The 27,481-nt window shown below is 44.2% G+C and overlaps 1 protein-coding gene across 7 annotated transcripts in view; it reads left to right on the forward strand.

Annotated features, from left to right (window-relative positions):
* The window catches only part of EXOC4 (exocyst complex component 4), a 606,961-nt gene that overhangs the window by 22,144 nt on the left and 557,336 nt on the right, over window positions 1–27,481 (forward strand). For all 7 annotated transcript variants that reach the window (XR_012156857.2, XR_012156858.2, XM_073328862.2 and 4 more), the window contains exon 3: window positions 10,441–10,635. Coding sequence is in view for 5 of the 7 variants with exons in the window: in XM_073328862.2 (XP_073184963.1) it covers window positions 10,441–10,635 (195 nt within the window). In the remaining 2 variants the exon portion in view is untranslated. The remainder of the gene's footprint in view (window positions 1–10,440; window positions 10,636–27,481) is intronic.

Genomic DNA, 27,481 nt, shown 5'->3' on the forward strand with positions numbered 1-27,481 from the left:
AATTTGTTTCTGCATTACATATCTACCTTTGCCCTGGTTTCTGTCCCTATTGTGATGATATAAAATTGAAGTATCAAGGTTTTCATTCAACCCTTACTTCTTCGAGAGCTGTCCCTGTGGGTGCTCCACTCTAGATGTTGGTGCGTCCCTGCGCCTTCGCTCGGAGATCTTTACAGCAGTACTCGTACTGGTCACACACGTGCAGAGCTTGCCCTCCCCCACTCTGAGTGCACCTTAATAGTACGCGTACGCGACCGGTCCCCTCAGTTCCTTCTCTACCGTCCCCGGGCTGAGGCGGAGCTCAGCAGACTCGTTAGAAAACTTTTTCTCCCTTGTTACTCTTACCCTTTTGGATATTAGTTTGTTACCAATAGTGCTAGTTATTAGTGTTACCGGTAGTGTGTTAGTTTTGCTTAAAAAAAAAAAAAAATCCATAGTTTCTGTGAGCGCAGCCACTTCCGACATGCCTGGCTCCCCAGCGCTGCTCTAACTGTAAGGATGTCATCCCTCTGTCTGATGGCCATTCAAAATGCATAAAATGTTTGGGGGAGTCCCACATCCCCCCAAAATGTGCCCACTGCAGCCAACTTAAGTCTAGGGCATGAAAGGACAGGGAGTTGAGGCTAAAGCTGCTCCTGCTGCAAAAAACCTTAGGGTCAGCTTCAGACCCAGGCTCTGGATCCGGCTCTGCTCCACATCACAGCCCCCCCACCTCTAACAAAATGAAGAAAACTTTAAAAAAAACATCACTTTCTGTCACCCGCAAAGCGAACTTCGCGGGAGAAGGCTTCTCCCAGCAGGTCTTCCGCCTCCCTCCCAGTGCTCCCTCGGATGAGCAGTTTTGACGCGCCGGGCTCCTCCGGCGCCGCGCAAAACCCGGCTGCGGCAGTAGCACAAAGCTCCAGTGCCGAGGCTTAGGCTTCCAATTACTGCCTCTCAGATGGCACCTTTTGGCACCACGGTGGAAGCGGTACCAACACATGCGGACATGCCTGACCCCTTGCAGGCTATCACCACTCTCCTGGCACCGGCACCCGCTGAGCTGGCCAGCAGCTAAATGACTTTAAAGACACCGGTGCAGAGTAACTTTTTGTCGCAGCAGATTCCTCTCGCACTGCCCTCACCGCACAGAGGAGCTTCAGCACTCCAATTTACGCAGTCAAGTGACCTGCTTGTGTCACCCATTCTGCAGTCACCCTTACTGAATGCCTACTTTTCACCAAATGCTCAGCCAGGGTCCGAACAGCCTTCCTCCAGTGAGGAGGAAGCTGGTCTCCAGGAGGATTTTTCACCATATGAAATCTCTCATCCTCAGACCCCAATTAATAGAAGTCATAGAAACATCACCTTGTCCTACTCTCAGGATCCTGTCCCGTGGTGTGTAAACCCGTGGATGGCACCACCTATGCCTTTCCCACCACAATGGCAATATTGGGCCCCGTGGGCATCCTATCCTCGAGACCACACTCGCTATGCCACCTCAACCAGGCCCAACACCGGCCCAGCTCCACAAGCTTACGAACCTGCCACTGATGCCAGTCACCAGATGGCATCATCACAAGTGCAGAATCAAGCACGACCTGTCTCTATCCCAGTAGACCCAGTTGTTACGCCTGACGAAGCCCTGCTTCCTATTTCCCCTGTCGTCTTAAGATGACTTTTCAAAATTTCAAGACCTTTTGAAAAGAATGGCCAGTGAATTAAGAATTAATCTGGAGGAGGTTCCTGAACAGCAGCATGAGTTAATGGACATCCTGCAACCTTCTTCTTCTTCCAGGATTGCATTGCCAATCAATCCAGCCCTTCTGGAACCTGCCAAAGCCATCTGGCAGACTGGAAGCTTACCTACCTGCAAATGAGCGGTCTGCAAGTACTTCATCCCTTCCAAGGGCTCTGAATTTCTTTTCACCCATCCAGCACCTAATTCGCTGGTAGTTGATGCAGTCAACCAAAAGAACAAGCACCAGTATCCCCGCTCCACCCCAGCTGATAAAGACAGTAAAGTGTTTAGATCTGCTTGGATGTAAAGTATATACATCTTCCACCCTACAATTTTGAATTGCTAATTATACGGCCGTTCTGGCAAAATATGATCACAAAAATTACAACAAATTCATGGACTTTATTGAGGACATTCCAGAAGCAAAGAAACAACAATTCACTGCTTTAGCTCTGAGGGACAAATCGTATCACGTACCACTCTTCAAGCGGCCCTCGACGCGGCCAATACTGCAGCAAGATCCACCACTACAGCAGTAGTCATGTGCTGAGGGTCATGGCTCTCTTCTTCTTTTCCTCGAGAGGTCCAGACTACTATTGAAGACCTTCCATTCGCTGGTGACAAACTCTTTGCCTCTACAACGAACGATGTCCTTCGCTCTATGAAGGATTCAAGGGCAACTCTCTAGTCCTTAGGAATACAAACCCCTATGATCAGAAGGCGACAATATAGATACCAACCCTACCACCGTCCACGCTACCCCACATGTACTCAGCACTTCCAGAGATCACAAGACCAACAACAGCAACAACGCCAGAGACCCAGATACCAGCGTTGCCGTCCCCATTCCACATCAGTGTCTCAACCCCCTTCAACTAACAAGCAGATTTGAAGCCTTGGTCGAGGGTTTAGAAAACAATGTTCCCACTTCAGCGCTTTACACCCTCGTTCCTACTTCTGGACACCCCCATGACCATTCTTCCATCAATGGCACAACATTACCACTGACAAGTGGGTTTTAGAGGTTATCACACTTGGCTATTCCATCCCCTTCCTATCTGTGCCTCCTACCCACCCACCCTCCCCGACCCTCTTCAGGGACCCCTCTCACGAGCAACCACTCTTACAAGAAGTACATCATCTCCTTCTGTTGGGAGCAGTGGAGCTTGTGCTCAAAAGACACAGAGGGAAGGAGTTTTACTCCCATTATTTCTTAACAGAAAAGAAAACCAGGTATGGCGACTGATCCCTGACCTCAGGCGGCTCAACAATTTTATCAAGAAGCAAGAGTTCAAAGTGGTAACCCTTGCCACCATAATCCCAGCGCTGGAGCAGGGCGATTGCTTTTCAGTCCTCGACCTACAGGACACCTATTTTCATGTGACAATACATCCAGCCCACAGACGCTTACTTCATTTCACCCTCGGCTCGACACATTTTCAATACAGGGTACTACCCTTTCGCCTATCCACTGCCCCCTGTGTTTTTTCCAAGCTCCTGGCCATAGTTACTGCTCACCTCAGGAAGCAAGGAGTCATAATATTTCCTTACCCTAGATGACTGCCTCCTCAAAGCCTTAACACTTTGATTCACGCAACTCACCGTCAATTGTTTCCTATCCCTTGGCCTACCAATAGACAATGACAAATCCACATTAATTCCTACCCAGCACCTGGAGTTCATCGGAGCACACCTCGATTCCCAGATGGGAATAGCATCTCTCCCATCCGATCGCTTCAACACCATAAAGCAGTTGGCAACAAAACTTCGCAACAGTCCTCAAGTTACCGCTCGAGATGTTTACAACTACTAGGTCATGTGGCCTCTTTCTCTTTCGTGGTCCAAAATGCACGACTCTACATGAGGTACTTCCAAGCTTGGTTGGCCACGGTGTACAGACCCAATGTGCATGCCCTAAACAAACCCCTATCCATACCTTTCCGAGTCAAAGACAGTCTCCTGTGGTGGACAGTTCCCTCCAACCTCTGCTCTGGAGTCCCCTTTCTCCAGGAAGCTCCATCCATCTTAATGACTACCGATGCATCCCTCACAGGGTAGGGTGCTCAAGTGTTACATCACACAACTCAGGGGCTGTGGTCTCCATCGGAAACCTCCCTGCACATAATCATCCTGGAACTTTGAGTGATAAGCAATGCCTGCCATCACTTCCTCCCGATAATCCGTAACCAACATGTACAGATAATGACAGATCACATCGCCTGCATGTTCTATGTAAACAGGCAGGGAGGAGCTTGCTTTCATTCGCTTTGCACAGAAGCTATGAAACTCTGGAACTCGTGCCTTGTGAACAATATCCGGATATCAGCCGCCTACCTTCCCGGGGCTATGTATACCACGGCGGACGAATTAAGCAGATACTTTCCTTGGGACCATGAATGGGAGATAAACGAAATGATCATCACCAACATATTCCGCATTTGGGGCTACCCAGCCATAGACCGCTTTGCAACTGCGAAAAACACAAAATGTCCCGAATTTTGCTCCAGAGCAGGACTGGGGAAGCACTCCCTGGGAGATGCATTTATGATTCCGTGGCACCGGAACTTACTCTGTGCTTTTCCCCCAATCCCGATTCTCCACAGAGTTCTGACAAAAATACAAACAGATCATGCCAAAGTGATCCTGATTGCCCCAGCATGGCCCAGACAACTGTGGTTCCCATTCCTCACCAGGATGTCAACTCAACAACCAATCTTGATGCCTCTCATTCCGAACTTCCTCTCGCAGCAACACGGCCGATTTCTCCACTCCCACCTGTCCATGCTTCACCTCAAAGCTTGGTTCCTACATGGTTCTCCCAAAATGAACTAGCATGCTCTGACGAAGTCCAAAGAGTGCTCCTATATAGCAGAACACAATCTACTCGCACCACCTGTCTCCAGAAGTGGAAGTGATTTACACAGTGGTGCTCAACTAAACAACTACCTCCTATGTCTGCAACAATATACTCTTATACTCGACTACCTGTTGGACCTCAAACAATCTGGCCTTTCTTTTAGCTCCATCAAAGTCCACCTAGCTGCTATTAGAACCTTCCATGATAAAATTGACAGTACCTGTGTGTTTGCTCATCTGATCACTAAATGTTTTCTCAAAGGACTTCAATCCCTATACCCAGACGTTAGACCCCCTATTCCTCCGTGGGACCTTCACTTAGTGTTATCTTGCTTAACTCAACAACCATTTGAACCTCTAGCCGCTTGCTCCCTCTTGCGCCTTTTTATGAAAACAGCATTCCTAGTGGCAATCACTTCTGCCAGATAGGCAGGAGAAATAGCAGCTCTCATGGCAGACCCACCGTATACCCTATTTTTTAAAGACAGTTACCCTTCAATTACACCCCAAATTTATTCCAAAGGTCCATTTGTCATTCCATATCAATGAACTGATACACCTGCCGACCTTCTTTCCTAAACCACATGCGAACTCGTTTGAATCCACAATGCATACTCTAGATGTATGCAGGGCTTTGTCCTTCTATTTGGATAGAACCAAGCCCTTTAGAAATTCTTCTAGACTCTTTGTTGTCTTCACGGAGCCATCCAGAGGGATACCTGTTTCCATTCAGAGACTTTCAAAATGGATTTCTGACTGTATCCGATTCCGTTATCAGATATGGAAAGTTATGCCTCCAGCAGACATCAGAACCCACTCCACTAGATCGATGGCTACCTCCGTGGCTTTTCTACGCAAAGTTCCCCTGACTGACGTTTGTAAAGCAGCCACTTGGTCTTCTGAACACACTTTTGTTAAGCACTATGCCCTTACTCAGGGCCCCTTCTCGGATACACGATTCGGCAGAGCTGTTTTAGCTACTGCATTTCTACCCAATCTGAAGTCCCTACCTCCTTGAGATACACTGCTTTTAAGTCACCTGGAGTGGAGCACCCACAGGGACAGCTCTCGAAGAAGAAGAGGAGGATACTCACCCTGTGCAGTAACGGACGTTCTTCGAGATGAGTGTCCCTGTGGGTGCTCCACTACTCACCGTCCTCCCCTCTACTTTGTAGTTGGGGTGGCCTCCGTTGTAGAGCAGGAACTGAGGGGACCGGTCGCGTACGCGTACTATTAAGGTACACTCAGAGCGGGGGGGCAAGCGCTGTGCGTGCATGACCGGTACGAATACTTCTGTAAAAATCTCCGAGCGAAGGCGCAGGGACACACCAACACCTAGAGTGGAGCACCCACAGGGACACTCATCTCGAAGAACGTCAGTTACTGCACAGGGTGAGTAACCTCCTCTTCTCTTGTCCTGTCTCCCTTCTACTTGATGATACCTTGTGCTGAACCAAATATTGAATGGAGAAGATGCCATTACCTGCCAGCTTTGAAACCACCATCAGAGTTATTTAAATAGGTCAGATTCTCAGCTAGTGTAAGCCAGTGAGGACCTGGTCTGATTTGTTCCTTGACCAGCAGTAGATCACCCAAATCTACACAGTTAAAACCTCTCCATCTAGTCTATTCAGATTCTTATATTGTGCCCATCAGGATGGTCTCTGATCACCGGTCATCTCAGTGACTCATCAGATGTTCACTGACCCATTAAATATGAATTTTAAGGTTATTTGCATAATCAGCTCTTGAGCTGTGCCTCCTGGTGGTCCTATATTTTGATATAGTTTCCTAACATTTATTAACCATATGTTTCCTAACATTTATTACTGCTCTTGTAAATAACAGTGGCACTCCTAGCACTGGTGAGGGCTTACTCTTTGCTGTTCTCTACCTCCAGTTCTGATTATTATCCCAGTTGGTGAATTCGCCACTCTCCCAGGTCTTGTTTTACTTTCTCTATGGATTGCTGTACTTAAGCCTTGAAAACCAGGTACATAAATTGTTCCATTGTCTGACTCGCGCTGTGGAGATCATGACTGGAAACCTTTCAGAGCAATGCTCCAGAAGCAGTAAGCTGTGACCCTTCTGAGGCAGCACACTGACCCTTCTGGTTTTTCAAATTCATTTAGCATTTTCAAAGCAAATGAGACCTCTCTGATCCCTTCCAGGGATAAGAGTTCATTCGAAGGATTTATGTACAAAGCCTGACTCTGTGAAGGCCCAGATCAATAATCTTAAACTTGAAGTAAACTATAGCCTGTTTTCACCCAATATGCTAAGCTTTGCAGAGGTCAAAAACAATCCTATAGGGACAATGACATTCCCATCTAAACTAATCACTATGGGGAGAGGGGGGTGAAGGACCTTTGGATATTTGTTTTCTGATTAGCTTTAGTCAACCTGTATTAAAATAACTTTGCCCTAATCTCATGCGAGGCACCATATATGATGCTAGACTCTGTGCCATCAGTCTAAATTATGCTGTCAAGCTTTCCATTTTGATGTTCCTCTCCTTTGTTATAGGTGGATGTTCATATTGCAACAAACTTGGACAGAAACATTTGTGCAAAAGCAAAATGCTTTGTCTGTGTTTAGTAGTCTGGATATCTGTTTGTGAAACAGCTATTTTCCTCAGCTCATATTTGTCCAGGAACCGAATCTTGTGGGAATGTGTCAGGGCCTGATTCTGATCTCATTTTATGCCCATATAACGCCATTGACTTAAAAGGCATTACGGGGTCATGACAGAGGAAAATACATCTTCAGGTGTTCACTCTATCTTCTTTCATATCTCTCCTCCTGCCTAGCAGCATTTTTGAGATTAGCATTGGTATCTGCCTCTTAGTTTAACAGGGAAAAATGAACAACTTGTCAAGGCAGAGCTGCTTTTTGGATCACTAGTCTATTTTGTACTCTGACAAGGACATCAAGTTTCAAACGTTTCATTCATTTCCGTGGACCTTTTGGTCTTTCTTAAAGTGACCACCATTTTGTATAAGGCACCGACAAGGCCACTAAGGCTAAGATGATACTGTCTAGTTTAAGGGCTTGTCTCCACTATCAGCTGGATTGGCAGGCAGCGATCGATACAGCGGGGGGTTGATTTATCGCGTCTCATGTAGATGCGATAAATAGACTGCTGAGCGCTCTCCTGTCGACTTCGGTACTCCACCAGAATGAGGAGCGCAAACAGAGTCGACGGGAGAGCGTCAGCTGTCTACTTACCACAGTGAAGACACCGCGGTAAGTAGATCCAAGTACGTTGACTTCAGCTATGCTATTCACGTAGCTGAAGTTGTGTATCTTAGATCGACCCCACATCGTAGTGTAGACAAGATCTAAGATATACAACAGGACCTGTGCCCAACAATTGCTGTGTATGGCATTCAGTTTTTCTCTGCTGTTGTGACAAGTTATGGAGCACGCAATTGTTGAGGTTTTCCCAGTGTTCGAAGATATTTCAAGGAGAGTCTGTTGGGTCCTGAGCCATCTAGAACCTTATTTTTGAAGCTGGGCTTTAATGTGTATTCTTCAGAGCATGGTGCTGTTGTGTATTAATTGACTCTATTAGGAGTTGTCTGTCTTTTGGTCCATCTGTATGTTTCAGGAGGTCTCTTCACTTCATCCAAAGGAGGATAGAAGGGAAAGAGGTGCAGCTGAAGCATTGTTGTAGGTTCTTAAAGACTCTATAACTTGAAAATAAATCCAAGGGCCTCTCTGCATTTTTAATTCAGTGATGTTAGTGAGAGTTCTGGCTAAGAAGGGGTTAGGCCTTAAATATTCATGGTTTATCACTGAAACCAGATAACTGGTGTAAATGCTGTGTGAGAAGTGGTGTTAATTGCTTACTGATTTTAAGGCACTTAAATGATCATCCATTTATGGCATACAAGAAAAATTGGGTTGTACTGACCTTATCTCAGGAATTTAGGAATGCGATAGAAAAGCAAGAAGTTCTTTGACAGTCTGCAAGAGATGGCTTGAGATTTTAAAACAAAGTGAATGGCAGGCAGTGCACTGTTTTTTCTTAGTGTTATAGTGTCATGATGTGTAATGTAGATGCTGAGCTGAAGTTTATCCTACTTACAATCCATTTTGACATTCTTTCAGACATTTTGTTAGATAAACTCCATCTCTTGCTAACAAATTTGGTGTCACCTGATGTGACCAGGGTCCCAGGGGGGCCACGCTGAGATTGCTCGATCAGGGCAAACTGCAAAGAATGGGGCAGACAATCCCCAAAACTGGAGGTTATTTCTAGTATTTAGGTTTACCAATCCAGCAACAAAACAGCTTTTACAATATCTTACTGATTACTCAGAAGCCAGAAATACAGTTCCCTTAAAGCAACCCAGCCTTGGGCTCCCACCCACACAGCCAAGTCAAATACTTGGAGGATTACTGAAAATCTTATTCATCATATAAAAAGTTCTACCAGTCCCAAAGGGTTGGACACATTACCCATCAACTTAATGAGTACTTCAGATCTTACCCAATTGACGTACAGCCAATTCTTATTAATGAAACTAAAATTTATTAAAAAAGAAAAGAGTGCATGCGTATGGGTTGAAAGATCATTATGCCTGCAGATATGAATAAAGTTCTTAGGTCAGTTCATGGTAGAGATGGTGAGCTTCAGAGTTGCAAAAAGTTCTTTCAGAATTAGTTCCTTCGGTCATAGTTCAATGTCCAATATCAGGGAGACCCAGTCTGGAGCTGGGGACTTAGTCTTGCGACTCAAACTTCCCCTGGTGAAGCTTAAGCAGATCTGAGATAACAGGTCAGGGCCCAAGAGTTCTTTTCATAGATCCCCAGCAGCCTCTTGCCAGCAGGCATTCCTTGGGTACAGCATTGTGGCTTTGAAGTAGAAACACCTATTTCCTATGTATACGCGGGTAACTAGTTGCTTTCATCAGCATAAGGTAGTTATCCGTTAAGCAGTTCATAGACAGTTTACTACAAACTTCAAAGAGAAATATAGACAATGAAATTATTACACTCTAGTCTCATCTAAATGTTAATATTCCCCTTTGATCTCTGAATCAAGGATATAGTAACTGACAGGAACCATCTGTTTACATGGTTAACATCTAACAAGATATAAGTAAACACATACAATCTGTATTACCTCTAATTCTCTAACAGTACAGGTTCACATTTCAAACCTCTAGTCTATGGCTATGTTAGCTGTTTATAAGGAATAGTCCTAATTACCATCTATATACTTTTCTAATATGTCTTTAAAAATTGAATTTGGGTCATTTAGCCGGCTAGTTGCTTGACTCTTTCGGGTTTAATGTCACACCTGAGCTACTGGTTAACAGGGATCCTCCTGTATGGTCCGCTTTCATAAAATGGAGAAACAATAACTAGAAAAGAGGAGGAGGGAGAGATGCCACAAGAATGTAATAGGCAGACAAAAAATGTTTACAGAGGAACAAAATAGTAGCTATTTATTTACTTACACTAAACAATTGGCTTCCTGTTTCATGCCTAAATGCTGAATAAATGTTGGAAACAGCTGCAAGTAACTCTTTAGTCCTGGTGTTAAGATGAACATGTGTGGAATCCCATTAAGGCTACTCCAGGAAATAATGCACTAATAGCACAAAGCTTGAATTAAGCCCCAGCACCTAGCTTCACTTCATTTCCCCTGGGGTTGCTCTCATTATTTAGGGTGATTATATGATTTGTCTGTGCTAGAGAGGAATAATAGGCTGGTTTTTAAAAAAATGTGTATTTGATTATTGCAAGTTGAAACTCATGTTAAAATGAGTGAGTTAGGGGAAGTGCTGACCATATGGCAGGCTCCAAGAGAAAGGGCATTAGACTGACCTCGTCTTCAACCTGTTGCCTTGTAGGTGAAGGAAAATCTCCTGTCATGCAAGATGCTGCTGCACTGCAAACGGGATGAGCTGCGCAAGTTGTGGATAGAAGGAATTGAGCACAAACACGTCTTGAATTTGCTAGATGAGATTGAGAACATCAAGCAAGTGCCCCAGAAGCTGGAACAGTGCATGGCCAGCAAGCACTACCTCAATGCAACTGACATGCTGGTAAGATGGGATACCTAACATTGATGGTCATCTGTATATTAGAGTCAGCTAATGCAGCTCTCTAGGTAAATAGATCTTTCTCTGTGTGTCCACTGCTTGCTCTTCTCCTGCACTGTTGTTCTCTTTTACCCTGTTATGTCACTCAGTTTGTGCTTGATCTTCAGCTTGCCAACCTCTTTGACTTCTTTGCTGCCCTCAGCCTTTTCTGATGTGGACTCTGGGTCTCCAATAGCTCTTCCTCCCCTTGTCTCATGTCCATGGTTTTTTGAAGCCTCCTTCTTCTTTGCACTTCATTGACTCCTTTCCTTTCTTCTGTCACTGTGCTCCTTGCCTCTTGCCGTGCTGGGTTTCCTACTGCATTCATGGCCTTGGTTCTTATTCTCACTGATGACTTCCTCCACTGTAAGATCCTTCTCTTAGCTCCATCTATTTCCTTTCCCTTCCATCTCCTCTCTGACTGGCTCTGGTGCTATCACCCTGATCATCTCTCCTCTACCTTTCACTCTTATAGAATCATAGGACTGGAAGAGACCTCAAGAGGTCATCTAGTCCAGTCCCCTGCACTCCTAGCAGGACTAAGTATTATCTAGACCATCCTTGACAGGTGTTTGTCTAACCTGCTCTTAAAAATCTCCAATGACGGAGATTCTACAACCTCCCGAGGCAATTTATTCCAGTGCTTAACCACCCTGACAGCTAGGAAGTTTTTCCGAATGTCCAACCTAAACCTCCCTTGCTGCCATTTAAGCCCATTGCTTCTTGTTTTATCCTCAGAGGTTAACAAGAACAATTTTTCTCCCTCCTCCTAGCAACAACCTTTTATGTACTTGAAAACTGTTATCCTGTCCCCTCTGTCTTCTCTTCTCCAGACTAATTCTTCTTTCCAGACTAATCCTCTTCTTCTAACTGCCTTCCCAGTCATCTGCCTCCACCTCCTTCTCTGCTGAGAACTCGCCAGTTTTTTTTAGGAAAAAAAGAAAATTGACTCTTGCCAGCAAAAATTTTCCTCCTCCCTCTCCCATTCTCTCTCTCTCTCTCATTTCCCTTTCTCCAACTGGCAGACCCCTGCTTTCTCATTCACCACAGAGGAGGAGAGGCTTCTTGCTTCACAACTCAAGTCTCTCTTTTACTGTTTCCCTCTAATTCCTTGATCTGTGCCCTTGCTCCCATTTCCTTCCACCTGCTCTCATTCTCTGCTCTTTCTCTAAGCCTCTTATTGAAGTGCTCTTTCTCCTTGGGCTCATTTCCATCTGCTTTACAAGCACACCTTTCATCCTCAGTCATGAGGAAGCCTCTCCTCACCTACACCCTCTTCTCCAATTTCTGTCCTATTTCTCTCCCTTCCTGTTTCCAAAAACTTCAGGCGTGGTGCCTAGACTTCATGACCAAATCTAGATTCCACCCCCTGCCAAAACTACCCTTTCTTTACCAATGACACTAGTAACCTTCTGCACGGAGTGGGAGTTTTCTCTATTTATGACAGGTTTCAGAGTAACAGCCGTGTTAGTCTGTATTCGCAAAAAGAAAAGGAGGTGCCACAAGTACTCCTTTTCTTTTTGCGAATACAGACTAACACGGATGTTACTCTGAAACCTGTCATTATGCAAGGCACTGCATTTAGCCGTATGGAGTGGAAATCTATCAACTGCTCAAATAAATTGGTTAGTCTCTAAGGTGCCACAAGTACTCCTTTTCTTTTTTCTCTGTTTATGTTCTTCTTGATTCCTCCACAGAATTATGTTTCTTGAAATCTCCTTCACCTCCCTCATCAACTCTTATCCTTCCTGTCTCTCAGGATCACAACCTTAGTGTTACCTTTGACTCTTCTCTTTCCCGCCTTGTAATCCATCACTTCTCAAATTCCTGTTGCTTCTTCCTCTTCAGTATTGCCTGTCCTTTCTTCATTTTTCCCCACTGCCAAAACTCACTCTTGATTTCATTTTTTCGGGTCCCTCTTCTCTATACTGTCCAAAACACGTCTCTCTAAAGTTGTCTTCCTTTCTCACTTCTCGTAAAATCTCTTTTCAGGCTTCCTGTTACTCTTGGCCTCAAACTTAAGCTCCTCATGTTGGCCTTTAATGACATACATAATCCTGCTTCCGTGTACAGCTCCATTTTGTTGTCCCCTTCCTTCCTTTCTGACTCATTACACTCCTTCCAATCGTTTCCTGGCTGTTTTTCTTCAACTCGTACTCTTGCCTTTCTTGCCTTCGTGCCTCCTTTCATGCCACCCTCTACATCTTGTCTGCCAGTGGTCTTCTCTGTCCTCCCTCCTTAAAAAAGCTTTTCTTCCTGGAACCCTTTTTCAGCCTTGTTCTCCTCATCCTTCTTCCCCTTATTTCAGTGGTTCCCAAACTTTAACAGCCCGCGAACCCCTTTCACTAAATTGTGAAATCTCGTGAACCTCCTCCTAATAATTAATATTTCTAGGGATTTAAGTTTAGATTTCCTCTGCTCGCTGCACTCCGTGGGGCTTCTGCTGCTGGACCCCGTTGACTGCCCCGGTCCACTGAGCTTGGGCTGCAGGCCCCGCTGACCGCCAGGACTCGGGCTGCCAGCCCCAACCGCCCATCCCTGCTCTCCCTGGGGCTTGGGCTGCCGGCTCCCTCACTGATGGGGGCAGGGCTCAGGCTGCCAGCCCCAACTGCCCTGCCCCGATCTCCCTGGGGCTCGGGCTGTCTGCCCTGCAACCGGGTCCCACCTGCTGCCTCCAATGCCCGGGGTCCTCTGGCTGCCAGGAGTGAAATTTTTCTGGCGAACTCCCTGCAACGTTCTGCGAACCCCAGTTTGGGAACCACTGCCTTATTTGAACTATTGTCCTGTCTCTTGTCTACCTTATTGTAAGTTGTTTGGGGCAGGTCATGAATCTGTTTTGTAAAGCACGATGGAAATTTCTGGTACGATATAAAATATTAAGTCAAGCCTGTTCTAATTCTTGGAAGGCATTAATAGAGCCATGACAAGAAGAGCAGGGATGGCTAGGATTTACTTAGATTTTGAGGTATTTTTAGTCAAAGTCCTTGATGGAGGAAATATGTTATCTGGAGTGAGAGGTATTCTCTTGTGTTTAAAAAAAAGCAAACAGGTTAAGAAGTGGAATAAACAGGCAATGTTCAGTGAAGAAAGAGTTAATGATTGATATCTTGTGGATTAGTATTAGGACAGTTTAAATTCATTACTGTTAACCTGTTGGTTTTTCCCATTTCTGTTACATTTGACCTAGTTAAACCTGTTAAAGAGCTAGTTTGTTGGTCTTTAAAGAATGGTTGCATGGAGGGCCATACCCTGACTTTGTGATAGTGGTGTTCTTCCAGAGAAGAATAGTCCCATTTCCAGCCTGTGCTGAGTTCTGATTTTATTGCTCTAGGAAATGAAAGAAAAATGTTCGTCTGCAAAGTGCTTTGCAAATATTGAGTAATCCTTTGACTCCTCAGTTGGTTTCAGAGATGAGAAAACAAAGGTACGCATAGCTGAGACTTGCACAAGGTCGTAAGGGAAGTGAGTGTTGGTGCCTGCTCTTTGTGCTCAGGCTGCTCGACAGTACCATGCTGGTTCTTCGGCAGGGTTATCTGTTGTGACTCATCAAGGTGCATTGCTGCAAGGGGTTACCATTTAGCTTTTAAACCAAGCAACGCAGGGAAAGCTGCAATTAAAGCGGTATTCATGTATTAATCCCTCCATCAGTACTTTCAATTCCCATTTCAATACAAGTGCAGTGATAGCATGTAAACACAATAACTTATCTGCATCCTGACTGTTTTAATAGACAAAAATTGGTGAGGGCTCATTGGCTTTTGCTATCTTCTTTTAATTCTTCCTGTTTGTCAATGTGATGTTATAATCATGTGCTGGCTGCAGGATAATACCTTTCTCTCATTATATGATCTGAATAGTGTATAAAATAATTATTAAACTGTCAGGAAAGCAGAATGTTTATAGATGTGCTTGTCCTTTTGTTTCCCTCCTCAAGGTAAACGGCTGCTGTTGGTTTATAAAAAGCCTAAAGTGATCTGACAAGGCGCTTGTATCCCTTGCATTGAAATTGGAGAGCTGATTAATATTGTTGCCTGTAGCTTTGTGATATGTACAGTCTAAATTAGACCTTTGCAGCCTTTGTGTTGGGTTGATGCAAGCACATTAATGGCATAATTTCTGGTTGCTGCATCATATTTCTTCAGTCTGTTCTTTGTATTCCACTCACATTAATTGACGTAATTTTGCCACTGAAGCGTATTTCAAACCCTGCATTTAAATTGAAATTTTAATTCCCTTATTGTTTGGAAAAGATGGCTGAAGATGGCTTGTTACAGGTTTCATTATCACTCAGAACTCTCCAGCTGCTGGTTCTAATGTACAACGACTGATTAAATCTGGGAAGAATTATTAATATAAAAATGGCAGCTTTTTCCCAATAGTATGAGCAAGCTCATGTTTATATGAAGTTAATTTTTTTTTTAAAAGTGGATTTTTTTATCCAACTGTTTACATCGGTCTAAAATTGCACAGATGAGCTTTGAACATCACTTATGCAACTTCTATGATATAGCATCCCCCAAAAATTCATTGTAGAATTGCAGTTAAGTACTGCAAGCTGAGCCAGAGAGGAGATTTGGGGGCTCTGTACTAATTGCTAGTCACATATTCCACAAGTAAAATAACTTGTTTGAAACCTCCTTCTGAGTGTGAAGATTTGAATAAGTTTGTTTGTTTGTTTTTTGTTTTTTTTTTTAAAGTGCTGAACGTTCACAGCTCCCACTGAAGTGCCATTTGAGGGCCTTAATTATTTTGGTCTCCTGTTTTTGTGCACATTTGTAGGAATTAATAGCTGTATAATTGGAGAAAGGATACATATATTAAGTATAAATAACCATTACTAGCAGCACCATTTACTCTTGGATAGTAATTGGGCTTATGTCCACTAGGATTGACATAGTATGCACTTGAGGTGGTCTGATACTACCTCCAGTAGAGGGCAGTGTGTCACATAGTATATTGTAGACTGATACCCAGGAGGGTGGGAGAAAACACTGGGACGAGCCAGGTATTAGGAGGAGTAGAAAGGCACTGGGACTTGAACAGTGAGCCTGGAGGGAAAGGCTGTGATACTAGCTGACAAGGTGACCGCAACAAGGAGAGAGGGTGACGGGGTGTGAACGTGAGAGAGACAGGACTGGGACAGGTTTCAGAGTAACAGCCGTGTTAGTCTGTATTCACAAAAAGAAAAGGAGGACTTGTGGCACCTTAGAGACTAACCAATTTATTAGAGCATAAGCTTTCGTGAGCTACAGCTTCTGATGAAGTGAGCTGTAGCTCACGAAAGCTTATGCTCTAATAAATTGGTTAGTCTCTAAGGTGCCACAAGTACTCCTTTTCTTTTTTTAGGACTGGGACAGGAACAGTCTGGAGAGAACAACACAGTAAAAGAGGCAGTGAGAGGCAAAAAGGCTTTGCTTACAAATTGCAATTCAAATCCTACTGAGGAAAATAGGAGGATAGATTATGGCAAATCAAGAGTAAAACTCAAGTCAGCCTATGGAACTCATTGCCAGGGGATGTTGCGAAGGCCAAAACTATAACAAGGTTCAAAAAAGATTGAGAAAAGTTCATTGAGGACAGGTCCATCAATGGCTACTAGCCAAGATTCTCAGGGATGCAACCCCATGCTCTGGGTGTCCCTAAACCTCTGACTGCCAGAAGATAGGACTGGATGACAGGGGCTGGATTACTCAGCAGTTGCCCTGTTCTGTTCATTCCCTCTGAAGCACCTGGCATTGACCACTTTCAGAAAACAGGATAGATACTAGGCTACATGGACCATTAATTTGACCCAGTATGGCCATTCTTATGTTTGTTTGGGGGAAGCAGGTGCAGAAGTGTCTGACTAATAGAGCACATTCCCCTTTAGAGCTTGGAAGAGAGCCCAAGATTCCTGAATTGACCATTCCTCTGCTGCCAGCAAATATCTGTGAAACAGAGTGGCAAAGTGTGCAGCTCATCCTCTTCTAATGCTGGTCCATATAGAGGATAACAGCCTACTATTGCTATCAGTTATTCTGTTAGCGCAAGTGGCCGAGGTCTGTGCGGTGGCTCTAAAGGTTCCAGCCCTGCTGATGTGGATGTCAATGTGATGCCACATGATGGAATTTGTTTTTTCAGTTTTTTTAAACCTAAGAAATTACATGCTAAGGAAGAAGAAACAGTATGTGTTCATGTCACTAAACACTGTATCAATGTTAAAGCCACAAGGGGACCAAATTAAGGATGCACGAGCAACCTTGAGTCTGGCATTTTGTAAGTTCTTAGTGCCTGACTTGGCAGCCTAACTATCCTTTTAACAGATTTTTTTGTGTTAAATATATATATAGGTAACTTTTATATTGAGGCAACTCATTTAATCCACAGGGATCCCAAAACACGTGATGAACTTACACACACACACACTCCCCCCAGCACTAGAGCACAGCTACTGCTATGGTGGAATGTACCAGCTGTTTAACAAAGCACATTAATGTTACGTAATTAGGTTGATAGCAAGGATGGATTTCTTTTCACATCTTGCTTTACTGTGAATACTGTAAACCACACCAGCGTGCTCTCTGGGAGTTTGTTTTATTATTCTATCTCCTTGTATGGCTTCTATCACTAGTGTCTCAATGCCTCACGATCATAAATTAATTGATCTTTATAGCCCCTTAGGGAAAGTGGGGAAAACTATTTATCTCTGCTTTTCAGATGAGACAGAGAGAGGCTAAGTGACTTGCTCCAGGTCACAAAGAGAGTCTGCAGCAGAGTGGGGAACTGAACTCAGATCTTCTAGGTCTCTGTTGAGTACTTAAACCATGAGACCCTCTTTTCTTCTATCTGTTCTGTGGAAGTTTTACCCGAGGAGATAATCTAATTTCCCACCCACAACTTTATCTTCCCATCACAGTGGGTCAGGGAGTTTGTCGACCTTCATAGCTTTTTGCTATGTTTTATCCTTCAAATATTAAGTGCTCCTGTTTAGGTTTCCTTGTGCCAGCGAGAGAAGTATGTATTTCTCCCTTTCTGCATTCTAAGGTGAATAATAGCTTCCAAGATTTCCCTTGAGAGTTAGACCTATTTCTTGAAGCCAGGTCGCATTGTTGCCAACTTGCTACAAGGGGCCACAGCAATAGTTCCGTCAACCCACCCAGCAATATTGTTAACCTATCCAACTATACTCTCAGTCCAGTAGAAGCAGCTGTCCTATCTCGGGGCCTCTCCTTCTGCCCCTCCACCCCCACAAACATGATACAGTTCTGTGGTGACCTAGAATCCTATTTTCGACGTCTCCGACTCAAGGAATATTTCCAACATACCTCTGAACAACATACTAATCCACAGAGGCCTCCCTACCAACATTACAAAAAGAAGGATTCTAGGTGGACTCCTCCTGAAGGTCGAAACAGCAGACTGGACTTCTACATAGAGTGCTTCCGCCGACGTGCACGGGTTGAAATTGTGGAAAAGCAGCATCACTTGCCCCATAACCTCAGCCATGCGGAACACAATGCCATCCACAGCCTCAGAAACAACTCTGACATCATAATCAAAAAGGCTGACAAAGGAGGTGCTGTTGTCATCATGAATAGATCGGAATATGAGCAAGAGGCTGCTCGGCAGCTCTCCAACACCACTTTCTACAAGCCATTACCCTCTGATCCCAGTGAGAGTTACCAAAAGCAACTACAGCATTTGCTCAAGAAACTTCCTGAAAAAGCACAAGATGAAATCCGCACAGACACACCCCTGGAATCCCGACCTGGGATATTCTATCTACTACCCAAGATCCATAAACGTGGAAATCCTGGGCGCCCCATCATCTCAGGCATTGGCACCCTGACAGCAGGATTGTCTGGCTATGTAGACTCCCTCCTCAGGCCCTACGCTACCAGCACTCCCAGCTACCTTCGAGACACCACTGACTTCCTGAGGAAACTACAATCCATCGGTGATCTTCCTGATAACACCATCCTGGCCACTATGGATATAGAAGCCCTCTACACCAACATTCCACACAAAGATGGACTACAAGCCGTCAAGAACACTATCCCCGATAATGTCACGGCTAACCTGGTGGCTGAACTTTGTGACTTTGTCCTTACCCATAACTATTTTACATTTGGGGACAATGTATACCTTCAGATCAGCGGCACTGCTATGGGTACCCGCATGGCCCCACAGTATGCCAACTTTTTTATGGCTGATTTAGAACAACGCTTCCTCAGCTCTCGTCCCCTAAAGCCCCTACTCTACTTGCGCTATATTGATGACATCTTCATCATCTGGACCCATGGAAAAGAAGCCCTTGAGGAATTCCACCATGATTTCAACAATTTCCATCCCACCATCAACCTCAGCCTGGTCCAGTCCACACAAGAGATCCACTTCCTGGACACTACAGTGCTAATAAACAATGGTCACATAAACACCACCCTATACCGGAAACCTACTGACCGCTATTCCTACCTACATGCCTCCAGCTTTCACCCTGACCACACCACACGATCCATCGTCTACAGCCAAGCTCTGTGATACAACCGCATTTGCTCCAACTCCTCAGACAGAGACAAACACCTACAAGATCTCTATCAAGCATTCTTACAACTACAGTACCCACCTGCGGAAGTGAAGAAACAGATTGATAGAGCCAGAAGAGTTCCCAGAAGTCACCTACTGCAGGACAGGCCTAACAAAGAAAATAACAGAACGCCACTAGCCGTCACCTTCAGCCCCCAACTAAAACCCCTCCAACGCATTATTAAGGATCTACAACCTATCCTGAAGGATGACCCAACACTCTCACAAATCTTGGGAGACAGGCCAGTCCTTGCCTACAGACAGCCCCCCAACCTGAAGCAAATACTCACCAACAACCACATACCACACAACAGAACTACTAACCCAGGAACCTATCCTTGCAACAAAGCCCGTTGCCAACTGTGCCCACATATCTATTCAGGGGACACCATTACAGGGCCTCATAACATCAGCCACACTATCAGAGGCTCATTCACCTGCACATCCACCAATGTGATATATGCCATCATGTGCCAGCAATGCCCCTCTGCCATGTACATTGGTCAAACTGGACAGTCTCTACGTAAAAGAATAAATGGACACAAATCAGATGTTAAGAATTATAACATTCATAAACCAGTCGGAGAACACTTCAATCTCTCTGGTCACGCAATTACAGACATGAAGGTCTCTATCTTACAACAAAAAAACTTCAAATCCAGACTCCAGCGAGAAACTGCTGAATTGGAATTCATTTGCAAATTGGATACTATTAATTCAGGCTTAAATAGAGACTGGGAGTGGCTAAGTCATTATGCAAGGTAGCCTATTTCCCCTTGTTTTTTCCTCCCCTTCCCCCCCCCCCCCCCCCCCCCGGACGTTCTGGTAAAACTTGGATTTATGCTGGTAATGGCCCACCTTGATTATCATACACATTGTAAGGAGAGTGGTCAGTTTGGATGAGATATTGCCAGCAGGAGAGTGAGTTTGTGTGTGTGGTTTTTGGAAAGGGGGTGGGTGGGTGAGAAAACCTGGATTTGTGCTGGAAATGGCCCACCTTGATGATCATACACATTGTAAGGAGAGTGATAACTTTAGATAAGCTATTACCAGCAGGAGAGTGGGGTGGGAGGAGCTATTGTTTCGTGGTCTCTGTGTATATAATATCTTCTGCAGTTTCCACAGTATGCATCCGATGAAGTGAGCTGTAGCTCACAAAAGCTTATGCTCAAATAAATTGGTTAGTCTCTAAGGTGCCACAAGTACTCCTTTTCTTTTTGCGAATACAGACTAACACGGCTGTTACTCTGAAACTTCAGTTTAGTTTCTAGAATTGAGCTTGTGAAGATTACTGCTCGTTATTGCATTCGATTAAAAGCATTCAGCCTCAGATCATTCATTCAGAATAGAAGCCTAGTTTGCGGTAAACTTAGGTCATTTTCGATTGTGCCGATGCATTTTGAGTTCACTGTCTGCCTCTGTATTGCGTGATCTCTGAATCCTAGCTCTCTAGAATCTGTCCGATCTTCTTGCGTAATTTATTATTTATTTATTGAGCATGTCACTTTGCTTAGTGCTCTGCAACACAACTGCTGCCCTAAGGAGCTTACAAGCTAAACTAGACAAAGCAGCTCCGATACCCAGAAAACTGCACAATGCAGATTCTTTGTTTTGTTGTTATAGATTGGCCTCAAAGCCTCAGTGCTGGGATGCAAAGTAAATTTTTGAAGTGGGATTTGTCTGATGAGAACGTGGTCAGTTCCTCGGAAGTGGGAGCCTTGTTTATAGACGCATGAAAAAAAGTGAAGAGATGAGTGTAAAGTCAATGAAATAATCAGTCATGACACAGGCTTGGGATGGAGGAACAGGAGGAGTAGGAAGGAGGGATATAGAGGGGAGAAGGGAGGAATGAAGGGTTGCAGAAGCTTGTATGTGAGTTCAAGTTCCTCATCCTTGACATGGAAGGTGATGGGGAGACAGTCAAGGGTTTTAAATAATTGAGATTTTTTCTGGGGAGAAGAGGAGAAAAATGTTCTGCTATTTTTCCACTCCCAGGGTGGAGGTGCACTACTTGGTTGCCATTTAGCCATCTCCTACCTTTCCCTGTATCTCACATTAGTAGCATACGCTGGCACTGATGGTGGGAAGTAGAAGTCTTATCGGGAGGGATGAGCTGGAGTACCAATGAGAAGCGCAGTCAGGAAAGTAACAAATACTTTCCTCATGGATTGCATTTTCTAAATGGACATCCAACTTAATTCTTAATTACTGAGGGACAATCTCTTTTGCTTTTCACAGCCAAATCTCTGTACAACTTTTCATGACTGATGTACCCAAGTATTCAGATTCTAATATCTAAACTGTATTGTTAAATCTATTCACCTAAATTTGGGTTATTGCTGATAATGTATTCTATATATCATATGACTTTTAAAAAACGAACTTTGTATTTGTGGATAATCTAAGCACTATACCCAGATGTATAGACACTCTTTTTCCCAACCAGCGTATTATAGTAACTCCCCACTTAACGTCCTCTCGATTAACGTTGTTTCGATCTTACGTTCCTGCTCCATTACAGAACATGCTCATTTAAAGTTGTGCAACACTCCGCTATAACATCGTTTGGCTGCTTGCTTTATCGATGGCTGGCAGCCCCCCATCAGCTCCCTTACCCTGCTCCCCCAAGCGCTTCCGACCCGCTGGTGGACCCCGCGGATTAGCGCCTTCCCCCTGCTCCCCACGCAAACAGCTGGTTTGTGGCGTGCAGGAGGAACGGGGGAGGAGCAAGGACGCGGCGTGCAGGCTCCCCCTTCCCTCCCCTGCCTCCTGCCTGTGGCAATCGGCTGGTTTGCGGTGTTCAGGAGGGAGGGGAAGCCTGCGCGCTGTGTCCTCACTCCTTCCCCCTGCCTCCTGAACGTCGCCAACCACCTGATTGCTGTGGGCAGGAGGCGGGGACGGAGGGGGGAGGAGTGAGAATGTGGCATGCAGAGTAAAGGGGGAGGAGGGAGAGAAGAGGCGGGTTAAGGATGGGGGCTTGGGGGAAGGGGTGGACTGGGCAAGCCAAGGGTTGAGCCCCCCCCGTCCCCAGCAAAGTCAGTGCCTGTGCTTGAAGAACAGCAAGAGTAGCAGGGGGACAATCCACCCTCTTCCACTCTGACTCCACCACCTCAACCAAGCTTCATACTCGGCAGTGATGATTGTAGTATTAAATTGTTTCTTTAAATTTGTTTAAAACTTATACCTGTATTAAATTGCTTGTTTAAAATGTATATAATGCCTTTTGTCTGGCAAAAAAAAAGTTCCCTGGAACCTAACCACCCCTATTTACATTAATTCTTATGGGGAAACTGGATTCGCTTAACATCGTTTCGCTTAAAGTCGCATTTTTCAGGAACATAACTACAACGTTAAGTGAGGAGTTACTGTATATAATTTTTTTTAACATTAGCTTTAATAACATTTTTAAATCTGTTCCAACACAATGTTGGATATCTGTAATCCTAGATGGAAATTGAAGCAAGTATGTTGCATCTTCCTGCTAGTACGTGGTTGCTCAGGGTAATCGTAAACTGTCAATCTAGAAATCCTTTGTAGTAAACAAACATTTGTTGGTATTAATATCGTACATAATTAAAATTTGAAAAAAATTCAACTATTTGTTACTATTTATATGCTTTGTTCACTATCTGCATTTCTCTCATCTCGGGCAATGAAAATCGGAAAGGGCAGTTTTTCATTGGTTTCATCAGTTTTGCTTTCTGCATTTTCCTGCTGCAGTGTTTTGCTTTCAAACACTTCAGCAGAATTTGTTCGTTTAAAACAAATGTTTTCAATGGAGTTTAAAAAAACAGTCTGGTCCTAGCTCTTATAGAGGCATATTTTTACAAAATTTAGACCTTGGGCTATATTTAAACACTGTCTCCTTTAAATAACTCAAACAATAGTACTTCCAACATTTTTCTCCGGAGGCTGTTCCATGGTCTAACATATCTCACCATTGGGAAGTTACCTTGATTAAATAGCCAGAATTCTGTTTAAAAAAGGAAAATGTGAAATTTACATTCCAGTGGATTTTATCTCCTTTCGGTGGACACATTGATGTAAGCATTAAGACAAACAAACAAACAAAATACCTTTTGACTCTGTTAAAACAACTCATTCATGATCATTTTACTCATTGGCATAACTGATAATTTTTGTCATTGGTGATGGCAGTAGGATTTGACTGGGGAGAGAAAGGAAACAGGTCCTTTATTTATTTTTATTATAGGTAATGTTTGGTGAGAGCATGTTCTAGTGATTAGCATATGAGTATGAGAGTAATGAGTTCTTATTCTTATTTATTATGTTGTATTACCATCGTTTCTAGGAGCTCTAGTGATGGAATTAGAACCTCACTGGGCCAGGTGCTGTAAAAACACAGAACAAAAAGACAGTCCCCTCCCCAAGGAGTTTATCACTGAAGTATACTTCTAGCCCTGGCTCTGCTGCTGGTTTACCAGGCAAGCCACTTAAAATGCTGTGCCTCAGTTACCCTATATATTAAATGGGTATATTAATCTAAGATATTATTTGTATTATTTGTTTACCTCAAAGGGGCATGATAAGACTTCACTTATTACGTTTGGGAGGGTGCTTTAAGTTCCTTATAAAAGGCATTTGTTCTAAGTAGTAAGTGTTAGAACTGAGCTGGAAAGAAGTTCTGTTTTTGTATTTTTTCTCGAATTCAATTTTCTGATCTTATTTCAGTTTTTTTTAATTTGCTATGATAGATTTAAAGATAGTTGAAAGTAGAAATTCATAAGTGGAGTGTTTCTTTCCCTTTGTAACATCTTATCATTTCTTCCCTTAATGTACTATCGATAACTTCCTCTCATTCCTTTTATCCTGTGAAATCCATTATCTGAGGGAGTCTGTTGCATTAAACTGTTAGTGCCTAATATTGCCTCATTTGCATTGACACATGCTTGACCTCAGCCCCTCCACTCTCTTAGTTAATGCACCAATAGGCACTGATATCTCTCTGGAGTATTATCATTTGGCTGTTAGCTCAACTAATAACAACCATTCTTTTAAGCTGATGAAGGTTTATTAAATAAAAAACATACAGTAATGAAGGTGGAATGGAGGTAGCTAGCATCCTGTTTTTACTGGTGAGAGTCTGCTGAGTCTATACGATAGTTACTGGATTTTCCATGGAAGTCGGGGCACCAGTACAGTTGTGATCAATTGTTTGGTTTAGAAACAAGCATTTCTGGACATTTAATTTGATCTCCACTGATTACAATGTAGACACAGTAATAAAAATAATAACCAGCCTTGTCTGTCTAATGATACATCACCTCTTGGATGTGCCATCCAAACAGCAAATAGCGTTGTGGTTTACATTTCCATGCTTTCACACGTGGGATTGGTACCGTAGCTTAGAGATCTTTAAGCTAGAAACTTCAGTTGAATAAGGAAAAATGTAGTGATGGCTTGCCTTTCAATTGATTAAAAAAAAAAAAAAAAGTTGAACTTCTAGCCAGCACCATCCATTATATAATTGAATAAAAATCCTTTATTTTGCCAGTAGAATCTTTGGTAGTTTTTTATTAAGCTGACTTATCAAGGCTGTTTTGTAACATTATTAACCACTTTAATTTCTCTCATAATGCAGCTGTAGTAATGTTTTTGCAGTAATCACTGCTTCTTCAGTTATTTCTCTTTAATTCTGAATCTCACAATCATAGTTTTTTCCCTAGTAAATAATGGAACACTATTAAGAGAGAGAAATCACTCAAGATCTTGAGGATAGTGGAAAAACATAAAGCATACGTCTTTCCAGACAAACTTGATTGCATATTAAAAATAGAACTGCAGAGTTAGTGGATGAAGGGAAAGGAGATACACTGTTATCTGGTTTACCATAGTACATAGGAGCCGCAGTCATGGGCCAGGACCCCATTGTGCTATGCGCTGTACAAACACAGAACAAAAAGACAGTCCCTGTCCCAAAGAGCTTATTGTCTAAGTAACGGACAGGTAGATGGGGGAATACAAGGAAACAATATTAGTCAACATGATAAGCCATGGTCCCAGCAAACCAGCAGCCTAACTGTTGTCACGTCTTTTGGAGGCATCATGGCACTTGAGGGTTTTAGGGAGGGATTTGAAGGAGGATAAAGTGTTAGTTTTGTGTATGTTTATAGGGCGCTCCTCCCAAGCATGAGGGGCATTATGGAAAAAAGCACCAAGGTGCTTGTTTGAAAATGTGGAAAGTGGGTGATAGAGGCTGGCGTTATTGGCCCATTGGAGGTGAGAGTCAGCATTTCAATACTGAATGAGAGATGATAGGTAGGATAGGCCATGAAGAGCCTTGGAAGTGAAGACAAACAGCTTGTGTTTGATGCAGTAGAGAAGAGGGACCCAAGTATAATATATTTGGATTTTAGTAAAACATTTAGTACAACTGGGATGAATTTGGCCTAGTGTGACTCCACTGAAATCAATCCAGTTACCAGTGGATAAACTTGGCACAATGTTGCATGTAATCTTGTTCTCAAAAAGGCTTGGATAGAAACACTGTCACATAGAATGCAATGGTTTTGCCAAACTGCCCATAAACAAAGGCTTATGTAAAATGTTCCCATTTGGGGAGGAAGCTGTGGTTACCTCTAGAGATTGGTGTTAATTCTTGTCTTACAGAATGTCTTCATTTACTATAAATGGCAGGTTAGTGAAATTTGGAAGCAATACTAGATTGAAAGAAGTTGAAAATGCCATTGACAACAGAGAAACAGGACAAAGAAGGAGCTACAGAGATTAGAAACACAGACTGAAAATATCAGGGAATCAACTTGAAACACTGCAAGCTGATAGACATGGGCGAAAATTGTTCTTTGTAATGCAATAATAACACGAGGTCCCACGTGTGATCGGTGCCCCATTGTGTAGTTACTGTACAGACAGGTAGGAGACCATCTCTGCTCCGAAGATCGTACACTCTACAAAGCACACTCAAACTCTGTTTAGTGACAGTTAAGGTTGAATCAAGACCTAAGTTCCTGCTCAGCTGCATGGCCGTGCAGCAGCCTATTATGCGCTGCGCAGATCATTGTGGCTGCGGCAGGGACAGATGCCTCCCCACCATCCCTGGACCTGCCGTGGCAGAGGGAGGCATCCCTCCCCAGCCTCTCCTGTCCCGCACTGTACCGTGTTTATAGTGACACCAAGCCCATGCTCAGCAGGGGCCCTGCCAGCCAGGCATGACACTCCACTTCACTTGTCCTGCGGCCAAGTAGCCGCAGCGCTGGCTCCTTTTCTCTCCGACCCCTCCCCCGCTTCTAGGTCCACCAGCCCAGAGCTTCTCCCCCCTCCGCCCAATCACTCCTCTCAGCCGGCCGGCTAAGAGTTCCTTTCTCCGCCTCCATCACCGGTAGGCAGCAGCCGCTGGCTGCCTGCCAGTGATGGTGGGGGGTGGTGTGTGGAAAGGAGCCCACAGCCACTGCCTCTCCTCTGGGCTGACGGTGAGAGATGGTCTGCTGCTTCGGGTTCCCCCAGGGAGCCCGAAGCTGCGGACCGTCACTGGTGGCCCAGACTGCAGCTGGGGGAGAGACGACCTGCCCTGGCCTGGGGGAGAGGCACCCCAACCCAGCCCTGGCCAGGGAGAGGTGCCTGTCTTGCATCCCCAGCCATAGAGTTGCCGCAGCAGGACGAGGCGCCCCTCCACCACAGCCCAGGTGCTGTTGTGGGGAGTCCTCTCTCCCCACTGTAGCCCCGGGGCAGCCTGCACTCCAAATCCCTCATCCCCAGCCACACCCCCAGCTGGAGCCCTCACCCCCAGCTGGAGCCCTCACTCCGCTGCACTGCACCCTCTGCCCCAGTCCTGAGCTCTCTCCTACACTCCAAACCCCTCAGCCCCACCCCCGCCACATGAATTTTGTGATGTACACCAATATGGAGGTGATGTGTCAAACAACAAAATTCATTCCGCATACGTGTGCGAAAATTAGAGGGAATGCTAATCAGGACACAGCCCATGAAATGTAAACCAGAAAAGCACGGGAATAACAAATTAAGGGAAAAGTCATACAGTCCTTGCTACTTTCACAGTGCCTGCAACAGTGTTGGCAGCACACTCCATAAGGTTTTCGTGTCTACCTTCAACAGTCTCTGAAAAGCCTTATGGATCCACCTTCCTGAAACTGGTACTCCAGTGCAAAACATTAACATTACATTGAGACACACTTGTATCAATAGGTTGGTAAATCTGACTGTCACACATTCCCTACATTTGGGAAGTTATTCTTCATTAATGTTG

Source organism: Lepidochelys kempii, chromosome 1, assembly GCF_965140285.1.
Source record: "Lepidochelys kempii isolate rLepKem1 chromosome 1, rLepKem1.hap1, whole genome shotgun sequence".
Classification (NCBI taxonomy): Eukaryota; Metazoa; Chordata; order Testudines; family Cheloniidae; genus Lepidochelys; species Lepidochelys kempii.